The 13,621-nt window shown below is 36.4% G+C and overlaps 1 protein-coding gene across 1 annotated transcript in view; it reads left to right on the top strand.

Moving 5' to 3' along the window:
* The window catches only part of LOC123765584 (uncharacterized), a 33,522-nt gene that overhangs the window by 5,736 nt on the left and 14,165 nt on the right, over positions 1-13,621 (top strand). The window contains exons 6-14 of the mRNA XM_069333936.1: positions 1,073-1,217; positions 3,890-4,098; positions 4,348-4,457; positions 6,203-6,352; positions 7,095-7,176; positions 7,447-7,619; positions 9,851-10,128; positions 10,575-10,735; positions 13,121-13,290. Coding sequence (XP_069190037.1) covers positions 1,073-1,217; positions 3,890-4,098; positions 4,348-4,457; positions 6,203-6,352; positions 7,095-7,176; positions 7,447-7,619; positions 9,851-10,128; positions 10,575-10,735; positions 13,121-13,290 — 1,478 coding nt within the window. The remainder of the gene's footprint in view (positions 1-1,072; positions 1,218-3,889; positions 4,099-4,347; positions 4,458-6,202; positions 6,353-7,094; positions 7,177-7,446; positions 7,620-9,850; positions 10,129-10,574; positions 10,736-13,120; positions 13,291-13,621) is intronic.

Genomic DNA, 13,621 nt, shown 5'->3' with positions numbered 1-13,621 from the left:
TAATATGTACGAAGTGTCTTTCATAGGTGATCATTTTATTGCTCCTGCTCCCACCCTTGCTGCCCTTCTTGCCCTGTGCTCAGTTTTTCTTTGAACCTGGAAGTACTGTATATAGAATGATCTGGGTGTTGGGTGCTGACACCTAGTGACAGCTGTTGTAAGCGTTCAAGCTGCCCTAGTGTTAGTTAGCTCGAACAAGCCTTTGATGATTGCTTGTGATGTTAAGGTGTGTTTGGAATTGCTTTGAGTTTGAGTGAACTGCTGTTAGTCATCCTGGATTGGACTAAATGTTTTCCAGTGACTCTAGTACTTTTATGACAGAGCAGGAATAGCATGAGAAGTTCCCTGTGGCACAAGTACAGTATGGTTTCTTACCTGACTGAATGAGCCTATCAAATGAATACAGTAGGACTTTAGGGAGCAGCAGAATGATCCATTCAGAAAGGGTATTTTATTACTGCTCAAAGCCGGATTTTGTTTCCGACTTTGTAAATTGTGTTACGTTTCTTTATCAGTACCACATAAGGTAAGGAATCTGAATGGTAGATGGGGTAAGGCTAAAATGGGACCTAGAGGAAGCAAAATGGTTAAACGAGAATAGACACCCGTAAATGGTAGAGGTACCATAGGTACACTTGGTGAACACTGTATGAACACCAGAGATCCTTGGCTATTCAGTATTCTTCTAGCAAACATAAGAAGTATAACCAGTACAAAAGTAGAAATGTTCATGAGGAAATTAAACACTCTTGCAAGTAGTATAAGACCAACTGGGTCGTAATGGATATGTAGGCTTACAGGCTGCTTCAACTAAGTCTGTTAGATTAAATTACAGTATCACATGTCAAGCCTGGGGTCGGACTTTGGGGAGTAGAATTATCCCAGATATATGCAATAGCATGCATTAAAAGTAAGCATAGCAAGGAATCAAACATAATTAGGCAGATCAACTTCGTGCATCTTTGCAAATTGAAAGTTTAAGTGAAAAGATTAAATTGAGGAACATTTTTTACATAAGCAGATCAGATTTTTGGATTTGCTTTGCTTTTACATGATTATTTCTTCATTTTAGGGGTTTGGGATTCTAAGGCCACATTACTTCTGATCCGAGAATTAGGAGCGAACCCTGCAAAGAGATTTGGGCAGAATGGAGGCACTCGTATGAGGTATAAAACATGGAAACAAGTGCAGGATGCTCTGTCAGAACATGGATATGAGTGAGTATTAGCTCCTTTGATGTTGCCTGTAGTACATAGTACATGAAAGACAGGATGCCTTAACCACTCTTCTGCACCGCTATTAAATATGACAAGCCCCCCCAGTGCACAGAAAAAAATTATTCCCCAATTTTTTTCTTATATTGTTAAAATGTGTTCTCTGATCATGGGAAATTTAAAAAAATATTGTATGTGACATACTTGCGCTGTGGTGATAGGAGGAAGTCTGACAATATTCTGGCGCAGATAGAGTATAGTACTGTACATGTCACCAGTGGTGTCCTCCACCCGAGTAGTGAGTACCTGTACTGCAAGTACATTTTTGCATAATTATTTCAATGTCTTTGAATGCTTTTATATCTAGTTATTTTTAGTAATATTATTTAATGGTGTGTAATATGAGGAATTTAGTCAGATGTGTGGAACATCACTTATGCTAAAAAATTTGGTGATCATATCTAGTGACTTTATATTATATTCTTAGATCAATCAGTGTTTTCGTTGTTATTACACTCTACACCCACATTATATACATTTATCTATATATGTATAAACCATGACGAATCGCTAAGTAATTGTAATGTGTGTGGTAATGAAATCTTAGTACATTATAAGAGCTACACACTATGACCAGCTGACTCGGACAACTTCACCTTGTGGTGCAGAATACCCAGAAATATACACACAGAAATCACAATAACGTGATATATTAAATGAACAAATCCACAAGGGCTATGATAAGGGTTCGAACCTACGAACGGGATGTTCCCAGATGCGCATTTTGACATGTTGTGGTTCAGTTGATTAAGACGCATCTGGGAACATCCCACGCATAGGCTCGAACCCTCATCACGGCCCTTGTGGATTTGTTCACCCAGAAATATACTATGTACATCGCTATTTATTACTATGAATACTGCAATTATCAGATTCCTATCACTAAACTATGAATATGAGTCATGTTCCATAAGATTTATTTTCTAAAGGAACATGAGATCATGTTACATGGTGCATAGTCACAAACCTCAGCTGTGTACTGAGAATGTCTGCCTCCTGCTTTGAACATCACAACTAACGTTGTATTCACTGATATATGAATTAGTGTACATAATTTGTATTACAGTCAGGATCATCTATGACATATCATCGCAAAAAATAGGGAGGAAGTGTCCTTGAAACCTGTTACACTGGGTACTGAGCAGACCTGGTTAGTGGGTCTACTCAGGCACTACTAGGTTTTCCATTTGTATAGTAATTTGTATGCAAAATGTAAGAAAAACATGGAAATAAATGCACATTTATAGTTTCACTGGGTGGAGGCGCTCTGCAAGGCTGTGTTTGGCACTTGTCATCACCTGGTGCTCAACTCTGCTCTTGATTCCTGTTTTATCCTTTGACGTTTCACTGATTGTTTTATCATTTGGTTTCCTTTATTTACATCCACAGAGAACTATTATATCCATATTTGCATCATACATGTAAAACCCAGGCAGTAATTGTTTAAAACTTCATATGATAACTGAATTCCTCTAGTAACATCATGACGATAGCCGCATTCAGAACCATGAAATGGTAGCAGGATTTTTTCGTGGGTTAAAGCTCCACTTTATCCACATAGACATTATATCCATATTTGCATGATACAGTACATGTAAAACCCAGACAATAATTGTTAACATCAACATGTGGTGATAATCGCATTTCCCCAAGGATCATCAATTGACGATAATTTCTGTCTAAGGATTAAAACAAGTAACAAGATAATTAGAAAAAGTATATTATTCATAGTGATTACATATGTATCAACAAGGAAGCTAAATTGGCAAAATTTCAACCCATCCTCCGAATTGACAGTACATTTTAATACCAAGTGTAGGCAGTACATTCACTGACTGCCATACATAGTACATAATTGCACTTATGGGGCTGTTACATTTACCTCCCCATTTATTCTCCTCATTTTCTGTTAAGACACTCAGAATTTTAGGATGAAGTTTTAAAGTTCAGTTCACTCTACACAAGTTTTAAATATCAGGAATTTCTTTTTCAGTTTTATTAAACAATAGATTTTATACAAAATTTAAAAATATCCTGAGTTACTTTACAATTTATTGAAATATTTTAGTTTTGTTTTATTTGTTTTATAAAACTGTAGTATCAATATAGCTATAGGTTAAGTAGTAATTGTAATTAAGAAGCAATAAAATGCTTATCTTCAAAAACTAAGACGTTTAGGTTAGGTTGTAGTTTTCTATTCAGCTTTTCAGGTAAACTGAAATATTCACAATATATTTGACAGTACGGTTTAATACAAGTGAAAAAAGTACAATTTCTGACTGACATATATAGTATATAATTGCACTTATGGGGCTGTTACATTTACCTCCCCATTTTTGGAGGATGGGCTGCAAATTTTAGCTATGTAAGCTACATGGCTGAATTTATTCCTAGCGTACGAACATATGTTTTGTTTTTCTTGTCAATCTGTTTTTAAATAACTGGCTTAGCATGATAAATAATTATTATATAATTATAATAAAACATTGAGGATACCATTCCATGAAGATGGATGATTGGTTCAAGTTAAGTAAAGGTAATAGACAAAATAATGGCATGATAACATTGGTGATAATATATTGAAGATGCTGAATATGAAGTTTTTCTGTTTCCAGATACACCGCACACCAAGTTCATGGGCGGTGGAATGCACTAGTGACATTATACCGGAAGATGGCAGAACACAACTGCAACGAAAGCAAAGAAATAATGACTGTTGCCTATCAAGATGCCATAGAAACTGTGTTTAAGTATGTCCCGGAGCGTAAATCTAAGTTGGCTAAAATTCGTGCAAAGCAAGGCCAGACAGTTAAGGAATTTCAGAGCAAGTACAGTATTGTCTTTGGTATATGTTTATATGAAACTTTTAATTGTGAACTATGACTGGTGAGTGAATTGGTTTTCATGTTTGGAAGATGTTTATATGTATTTCATTCTCTTTAATCATGATGTGTGTTAGAAGAGGGATGGATAAATAGGCAGTATGTATATGATGCATTGGATTTTTACAGGAATTTAAGTACATTTCACACACCATTCTTCATCTTAATCGACATTGTCTTTTTTTTCATAGAAAAGTGGACCCTGCATGCTGAACAAATTCTTCTCAGAGGTTACAAAGAAAAAATTGAACTGTTTATTAAAAGTAAGAACAAGAGAGAAGTTTGGGAACAGATTGTGAAGGTAAGACATATTTCTTAACATACAGTATATCTTTATGGAACATTTTTATGCAATACAGAATTTGAAATGCAATATTGAAAATGGTTTGTCATGTTTTGAGTATTGTTTTGTCAAGGAAACTTATGAAGTTCATGAAAATAAAAGTCGAGCACCTGGAGTGGTACGATGCACCATAAGACAATGTCTTACGGTGACAACGATACACAGAAAAAAAGCTTCTGAGTGAGCAGTGTGAAGAGATGTGGTCAAATATATTACAAGCAGGGTGAAGGGAGAGGATGCGGTAGAGCATTATTATAATTAATGGTTCAGAATAGAATACTGTGCAGTATTGTACTTTACCATACGAAAATGTATTGTGTACATATGACCTTAAGACCTTCAGTACTGTGTATATTTTACATGGAAAATATAAGCTTTAAACATGCCAATAGCAGCTTAACCTAATTTAACCTAACCTAACCCAAAAATTACCATACAAGTGTTTAGCAAACTCAGTTGTGACTGCCAGGTGCCGAGACGTCACAGGTTGAAGGTCTGTAGCGTTCGGAAAGGATCAAACTCTGTATCTGTTTTGACCCCATCTCATGTTGTCATTGGTCTCCTTGAGGATCTGTTGTTTGCTCCTGCCTATTGTATGAATACAGTATAAACTTCCCAAATCTGGATTTATCACGATTGGAATCATTTATAATTAATCAAATGATCATTGTCATGAGGGAATTAGTAACGTCTGATTGGTGCTTCTCCTGTACATCTTGTTCACAAAAAATTACCTATCATTTGTTTCCTCCTCCACCGGGGATCGAACCCAGAACCTTAGGACTACGAATCCCGACCGCTGTCCACTCAACTGTCAGACCCCTTGTATCAGGCACCTAAGTTTGTATTAAAAAGATTTGGTAAATTAAATCCTTTAGATATGGAGTATCCTGGTGTATCATATGAGAGGGCAGAAACACATGATTAGCTCATAGGGTCAGTATGGGCCTGGTTATTTTAGTAGGGACATTCAGGCATATCTGACGACCAATAATTAAAGTGTTTATATTTAAAATGTTATGATTTAAATAATATTTTATTCCAATGCAGATGATGGAAGATGATGATCACCACACTAGTGTAGAGAAAGTTAGGACAAGATTCTATGAATTATCAAAGCAATATGAAGCTGTGCTACGTCATAATTCTCAGCCTGGTACCCTTTATCAAACTCTGTATCTGTTTTGACCCCATCTCATGTTGTCATTGGTCTCCTTGAGGATCTGTTGTTTGCTCCTGCCTATTGTATGAATACAGTATAAACTTCCCAAATCTGGATTTATCACGATTGGAATCATTTATAATTAATCAAATGATCATTGTCATGAGGGAATTAGTAACGTCTGATTGGTGCTTCTCCTGTACATCTTGTTCACAAAAAATTACCTATCATTTGTTTCCTCCTCCACCGGGGATCGAACCCAGAACCTTAGGACTACGAATCCCGACCGCTGTCCACTCAACTGTCAGACCCCTTGTATCAGGCACCTAAGTTTGTATTAAAAAGATTTGGTAAATTAAATCCTTTAGATATGGAGTATCCTGGTGTATCATATGAGAGGGCAGAAACACATGATTAGCTCATAGGGTCAGTATGGGCCTGGTTATTTTAGCAGGGACATTCAGGCATATCTGACGACCAATAATTAAAGTGTTTATATTTAAAATGTTATGATTTAAATAATATTTTTATTCCAATGCAGATGATGGAAGATGATGATCACCACACTAGTGTAGAGAAAGTTAGGACAAGATTCTATGAATTATCAAAGCAATATGAAGCTGTGCTACGTCATAATTCTCAGCCTGGTACCCTTTACCGTGAGTCCAAACACCATGAGATCTTGGCAGATGTAAGTATCCGTGCTATATTTGCTAGGTATACCCTGTAGGGGAACCTTATGGTTCTGGTTTGTAAATTTATTTCTGATGTTTTCTTGCTTGAGATTTCGGTTCTGTATGTCGTCATACAATGTATTTACATCAAACTTAAAATACTTATGCAGTTATTAAAGTTAATAATGTACAGGGTAGTCTAATACCAAATATTTCTTGAATTATCACATTTGGGTGCCTCCAAAGTTATGATTCCCTGTGTCATATAACCAAAACTGGAAACAAATCAGTCTTACTAACTGCTCTTTGCTTGTCTGGTTTCCTACCTGGAATGTATTAATCCAATTTACATTCTCTCTTATGGGGAAAAATTGTTTGGTACTTGAACAGATCAGCACTTGAACAGCCTTCTGGAACCAATTCAGTTTGAGTACTGAGGTTCCACTGTATTATAATCTGGAGGAATAATGAAGTTCTTTTATGCAAAATATTGTGCATTGTCTAATTCTGTGTTTATTGTCATTAATACTTTATGATATCTTTAAAAAACAGTAAATTTCATTAGTATGTATGATATGGTCTGGCTGTCCCTCATATGAGTTAGCTTTCCTGAGGAAGTGATCAGATGCAAGCAATCCTAATATTTCTTTATTTTCCATGGTGAATTCCGACAATGCAACTGTTTGTAGGATTTGGTAATAATGAGTAGTGGTTGGTGTAAAATCTTTGTAGTCTAATGATGTTTGCTTTACGTTGCAGATCTACAGTAGCCATAACTGCTGGCCTCACGATGGTTCCACAATGAAGTCTGACAACTCCAGTTCATTGCGATTGAGGCAAAGTGTGTTCCATTTAATTTGTTATATTATTTCACTATCAGATTTTTGTTAAATCATTTGTCAAAAGCATATTTAAATATGAAGTGTAAAGGTATTTTCAACCTTACTGGAATTATAATTGGAGCTTTATTCCTAACAGTTGGTACTATATATATTTGCAATTGATAATTAATGCTGATACATACATACATATACTGTACAGTGCTATAAAAATCACTAATCAAAGGTTGGAGAGAAATATTGTATTTTTGAACATGTAATGTTGTCAACAGTGAAAGCTCAGATGGTGTGGAGTGATGAAGAATCCCGAGCTGTTCTCACGCTGTATCCTCAGGTGTTAATTGAACACCTGAGGAATGGTGACCAACCACCTCTAGAGGAGCTATGGGTCCAGCTGGCTAAATACCTTTTTTCAACACACAACTTCTTCAAGCAACCATATGAGGTATGTGCGGCTCTCCTTGACCACCGTGTCTTGTGCTGTTAGACAAAAATGCTAAATTATTGTATAGCAGTCTGTAATATGAATATAATATATGTATGTATATATATATATATGAATATATATATATATATATATATTTATATATATGAATGTGTGTATAGTATTTGGTTTTTTGTTTTTGGGAACAGAAAGCATGTTATGGTTACTGAGGTCCCTCCCCTAGGCCTACAACTGATTTTCCTCAGGCTGTAACCCATAACAGCTGGCTGACTCTTGGGTACCTATTTACTGCAAGGTATAAACAGAAGTGTAATGAAACTTACTCAAACATTATGCCCTGCACAGGAATCAAATAAAGAATGAATAGAGGACTACAGTATATATTATTGTGTGTTCTGTTCACAAATTGTCAGTTTCAGTTTAGATATATGAACATATTTTGGGAACAGAGAGAAATGTAGATATTTTTATTCTTCCTAGTAGCTCGGCATCCAGCCCATCCTCCTAATAGCACATTGTATTCTGACACATACTTTACCCAAGGCCAAAAGCTGTCATACAAGAAAATAGTAGCGGCTCGCGAAATTGACATAATGTCCTGTTTTCTGTCTGTGGGTCCTCTGGTGGGTCAAGATAAGACACTTTAGTAGGACAGTTTCTCGATGTTGGGAAAGTTCAGCATCATCCATAAACATCATTATATAACTGTATCCTCTCTGGTTGATCATTCCTCTTGTAAGACAGTGAAGTTTTTTCCTTGGGATTAATGCACCTTTCCCATTACTTTTTTGTTCTTGATCCTTGTGTTGTTCTTTCCACTAATGATTCACATCTTGCATTCTCTCTATTTGTAGATGGTTTTTAATGTTCACATTCTCCTCCTTGGGAAGGTACACTGGTCTCTTTAATTAATTTATTTCTGCCTTTTACACAAAACAGTTTGACAAGGTTTCCTGAATGAGTCTTTGTGACAATTTGTCTTAGCACCACATCCATTCATACTCATAGCTTCTTGTACTATCTTCTCTATCCCTTTGGGTAACTTGAATATAGAACATGTCATCTCTGTTTTGCATTTTTCAAGCTGTTGTTATCTCTATCATCACTTAGCCCTTCTTTGCTTTTCATAAACTCTGACCTAACTTTCCTTTCAATATTTCCTCCAATTGTGCCATTATTGTTGTTACTTCTTGCTTAAACTCATATTTTTCCATGTTTAATTCTTTGATCATACCTGATGAACTGTCATTTTTTAGTCAGCTGTGTTTCCTTGGCCCTATTTTGTTATTTTCCAGTTCCTTGATGCTGTTTATTAGTCCTGCTATTACTGCCATCTCCTCAGTAAATCCCTCAAACACCTTTTCATTTTTCTGCCTCTGTTTACAGCTTCACTTAACACCTCCACTTCTGCTAGCAGCCAGCATTAAAGTGACTGTGATTGGTCCATCACTTCAAGTACCAACATCATGGTTAACAAACTGCTGCCATTGAGGCAGTTTCCTGTTGACTAACAGTCTCTCTTTTTTTTGTTATTTTATTGTGCCCTTTGAAATCATTTATTTCTTGTATATGACTTTAAATTGTTGGGATTTCACCAAGCATTATTACTCTCAAACTTGTTCCAGCAATGATTAGTTAAGATCATTATTATCGGCAACTGGAGGCTCATAACACCGTATACATATTGATACCACAAATGTGTGCTTGTTTGCTTGTGTTTTTGTTTTGTATTTGTGTTTGTGGGTGTTTTTTTCATGTACATGTGTATTCAATATTTGTGATTGCAGGAGCAAGCTGTTAGCTCTTTGACCCCACCTTTCTAACTGTTGCTTGTCTAATGTATTGACTCCGACCTATTTTTTCCTCTATCATATCTACTATATATTTCTCTCCAACACACACATGCGCGCGCACACAATTCCCAGGATGCAGGCTGTTACAGCTGTCTAACTTCCAGGTACTTATGGCACCTGGAACTTACAGTTGAACAGAGGCTTTCAACTGATTACCTGGTGAACAGAGGTATCAGGTTAAAGAAATTTGCCCATTTGTTTCTGTGTTGGCCAGGAATTGAACCCGGGCTTCTTTGGACTATGCCTCCTGAGCACTGTATACTCAGTTTTGTGTATATATGTGATTTTTCTTTTCTTCATATGCATTGCACTGGTAACTTTGTATGTGGAGGAAGACAAATTAAATTGTAATGAAACACAAATGCTTGTGTATTTCAGATAGAGGAACATGTAGCTCTACTTCGGCAAGGGTATAAAAGCCAAAACCCTTTCCCCTTCAGAGCAGAGATGGAGCTGCTGGAAGAGACTGAGCGTACCTTATGCTTTTCTCCCGAATCACCGTCAACAGTTCTTGCCCAGGTGGCTCAGTATTGGAGCCATTCTGCCGCACATTGTATGCTCAACTATGTCATACATTACTACCAAGAAGGAATAAAAGTATTTAAAGAAAATTTGTTTGATATTATCAATGATGATATGAAAAAGCTTGGCTACAGGTAAAGTATGATGGTGATTCACTGTTGAACTGATGTGCTGGCACTCATAGGATTTTTCATAGCATTTTGATATGCTTTTACATTATTATTATTATAGATCTAATTTTGCATGTAAGTTTTTGTGATATTGGAATATTAGATAATATTGTGACTGTTGAATTATGGTGCTATTAGAGAAGTTTATTATTAAGATAATACATAAATATTTTGTGGTCTGAGTCTTGGATACATGAGCATGGTAAGTGCATTGTATTAAACAAAGCTGTTTATGTATTAACTGCTTCAAATTAGATGCTTAAAAATAGTAACAATATCAAATAAATCATGTAAAGTTAGCTGGAAACATTCCAGGGGATGATTAGTTTTGAAAAACAACTTTGTGTATAATGTAAAGAAGTTGGTGTTAAAATATTTTGAATATTTTTTTAATTGATTGTAATATCCAGGTACACTACTGAAGAATGTCGGCAGTTCTACCAGTTGCTTAAAAAGATTTACAAAAAGAAGGTTGAGGTCTTGAAAGAAGGCAAAGACACCTTTAAGCTGTGTCCTTATATGGACAAGATGGAAGAACTGGAGGCAGCGATGATTAAAACTGAATTTACTGGTATGTTTTCTGTTGTAGTTCCCATGAATTACGGGTACAGTACTATACTGTACTTGATTAAATGTGGGATGTCTTATAGTTTGGGGTAGTTTTTCTGAATTATCACATCTAGATGCTACTTGGCCTCTTGCCCTGCTCCACTCATTAACTACGATTTCTTCCTTTGCTCCAATTGCCATTTGATTTGTTAATTATTTTGAGTTGGGTGCACTGTAATGAAGTACTTTTTAATGACTGCACAGTTCAGGGGTTAAAGTAAGATTTGCTGTTATATGACAAGGATCATGAAATCGGGCAGGATAAACATTCCAGAACTGACACCACAGAATTTTGAGACGTTCCTTCTGGGTAAGAAAGGTGATTGGAAGTCACTGGGAAAAATAGATATAATATTAATGAGGATATAAAAGGTGAATAGGGGGTACCCCATTCCACATGGGAAGAAACAGAATGAATAGTTTCAGATGAAGTTTGGAAACACCAATGACTCTGAAAGGCTCAAGATAGTGCTCCTGTGTAGTAAGGGCAGTAAGCAAGTAAAATAAAATGGAGAACAGATACTGTAGTATGATCCCTTATCGTAGATTAAGAGCAGATATGATGGAACATTTGAAAATTGTGAAGTACAGTTGCACCAGTGTCTTGATATCTAAGAGATGAGTCCTTATGTCTCACAATTGTCTAGGGATCTGGTCGTGGGTCTAATAATTTGGGCTGCAGACAGATTTTATGTTCATGGCACTGTTCTGGTTGACTCATGAATCATTCATGCCAGGGTCTCTTGATAGTGCTGTGTGATGTGATATTTTCTATATATGTAGTTTGTTTTGTTCTTATTTAGCTGTGGTAGAATGCTTCTTCAATGGGAAGAGACAGGACTGAACAAGAAGCAAATTCATTTTGGTAATCATTTCAAAGCTGACATCTCTCAAATTTAGGTCCAAAGGAGTTTGAGTAGACAGCTGGCTAATGTGAGTAAAGCTCCTGGGGTAATGAAGGGATCAAGCCCAGAACACAGATTCTGGAACACTACATATGACACCCAGGAATTCCACTCTTATCATTGGAGCCTACCTCAAAATGGCTGTTGAGAGCTTTTGCTCACTCTCCCCAATGTGGGCAGAACCAGGTGAGGCTACCAGAAGCTACCATTTCCATCCTCTAAATTCATGTGAAGAGGTTTTGTTCTTGGAACCTTGAGGTGTGCACCTGGAAAGGGGGGGGGGGGTGTAGGCAGGCAGGCAAATGAGTAGTTAGTGAGACCTCTCTGTTGACAGTCACTTGTGATGCCAAGTGAGGGCTTGGATAGGACTAGTTTTTATAAACACATCATTGTTGATCATCCTGGCCTGGATTGGGTGGTCTCCAGTAACCCCATAGAACCTACTATGGCTGTGCAGCAGTGCTTGAAAATTACCTGTGGTTGTATTGTAAGAATGTCATCCTGCATGACTTGTATGATCCTTGTCAGAATGTACCCATTCCTGGTTCTCAAAATTTGCCATGTGGCTGTCTAAGGGTGTAGTTGGTAATAGAATGTGATGGCTCAAAAATGCGCTTCAGTTATCAGTAAATTAATTTTTCTACTAGGGAAAAGAGCGAGTAATTTAATAATACAAAGCCTCCCTCTTCCTTACTTCCAGTGTACATTTATTATATTAAAAACTGGAAATGCAGAACAAAAGTACTTGATAAAAATACACTTTAAATACAAGAGGGAACACCAAGTGACTGGTACGACTGTTTTGAATGAGACTTAAACAAACCACCAAGGTGCATGTATTGCATTTTATAATCACAATGATATAGGAAAAATATATATGGAAAATAATCACTTAAGGATACACAAATCTCCCAGCAGTCACTGGGAGAAAACTGACATAGACATCTTGCTCTGGAGGTGGAGGGGCCTCACGGGCACAACCCAACACATGACCTCTCAGCTGACTCCCAGCTCCCCTCTGTGGGTGGTGGAGAGCAGTGATGTTACCCCTCACAAAAATATGTAGGAAATCTCCTTTACACACACACAAACATTTTCTCATACACTACTCAACATACTGTACTTGCAAACACTAGTAAATAAAAACGTACAAATTGACATTGACAGCAATAAAACTACTGTAACCTATATTTAAATACCGTTCATACTGTAATAGAAAACATTTACATTAATAAAAATAAAAGCTAGATATTACATACCTGTCATTATTACATTGAAACCTGCGTAACACTCGACTCGACAACAAATATATGTATTTGATCAAAAATGATTGTGTTGATTATATGAAATTATTGTAAATAAAATATGAATAGGAGAACTTTCATTTTAATTGCAATCGGAAATAAAGTTGTCAACTCATTAGCCACAATTGTTTGATTTAGTAACAGATAAAGTGTATATGAAGACAGTCACAGCAGCTTCATCCAGTTTGGAAGAGATTGAAGGAAGCGATGAGAAGTCGAAGCGTGCATCACTGGAAGTGGAACTTTTGAGGATTAAAATGCAACTGATGCATGTTGACTGTGTTTCTCCCCTGCTACCCGTCAAGGGTGTAAGTCTTACTATTGTGTTAGTTTTTCTGGGTCTAAACTTGTAATTACATAATTTGTATCAGTTTTCAACCTTATGTGTTATTCATGGGGAAGCTTCAACATCCTGTGCACCACAGGCCCTCTCCATTTATTAGGGTTTTCGGTAAGGGCAAATTATAACGGAGTCATGTTATTGTACTTGTTCTCTTTTGGATATGAATCTATACAACACCTTGAATACATTGTATTACATTGAAACTTAAGTCATTACTTAATTTTGAACAAATATGTATGGCTTCTATTGATATTTAGTATATAAACCCCATTGCAACATTTTTTTTTTTAATATAC

This window comes from Procambarus clarkii, chromosome 30 (assembly GCF_040958095.1).
Source record: "Procambarus clarkii isolate CNS0578487 chromosome 30, FALCON_Pclarkii_2.0, whole genome shotgun sequence".
Classification (NCBI taxonomy): Eukaryota; Metazoa; Arthropoda; class Malacostraca; order Decapoda; family Cambaridae; genus Procambarus; species Procambarus clarkii.
The sequence above is the reverse complement of the archived record's forward strand: the minus strand, read 5'-3'. Positions and strand labels throughout refer to the sequence as shown.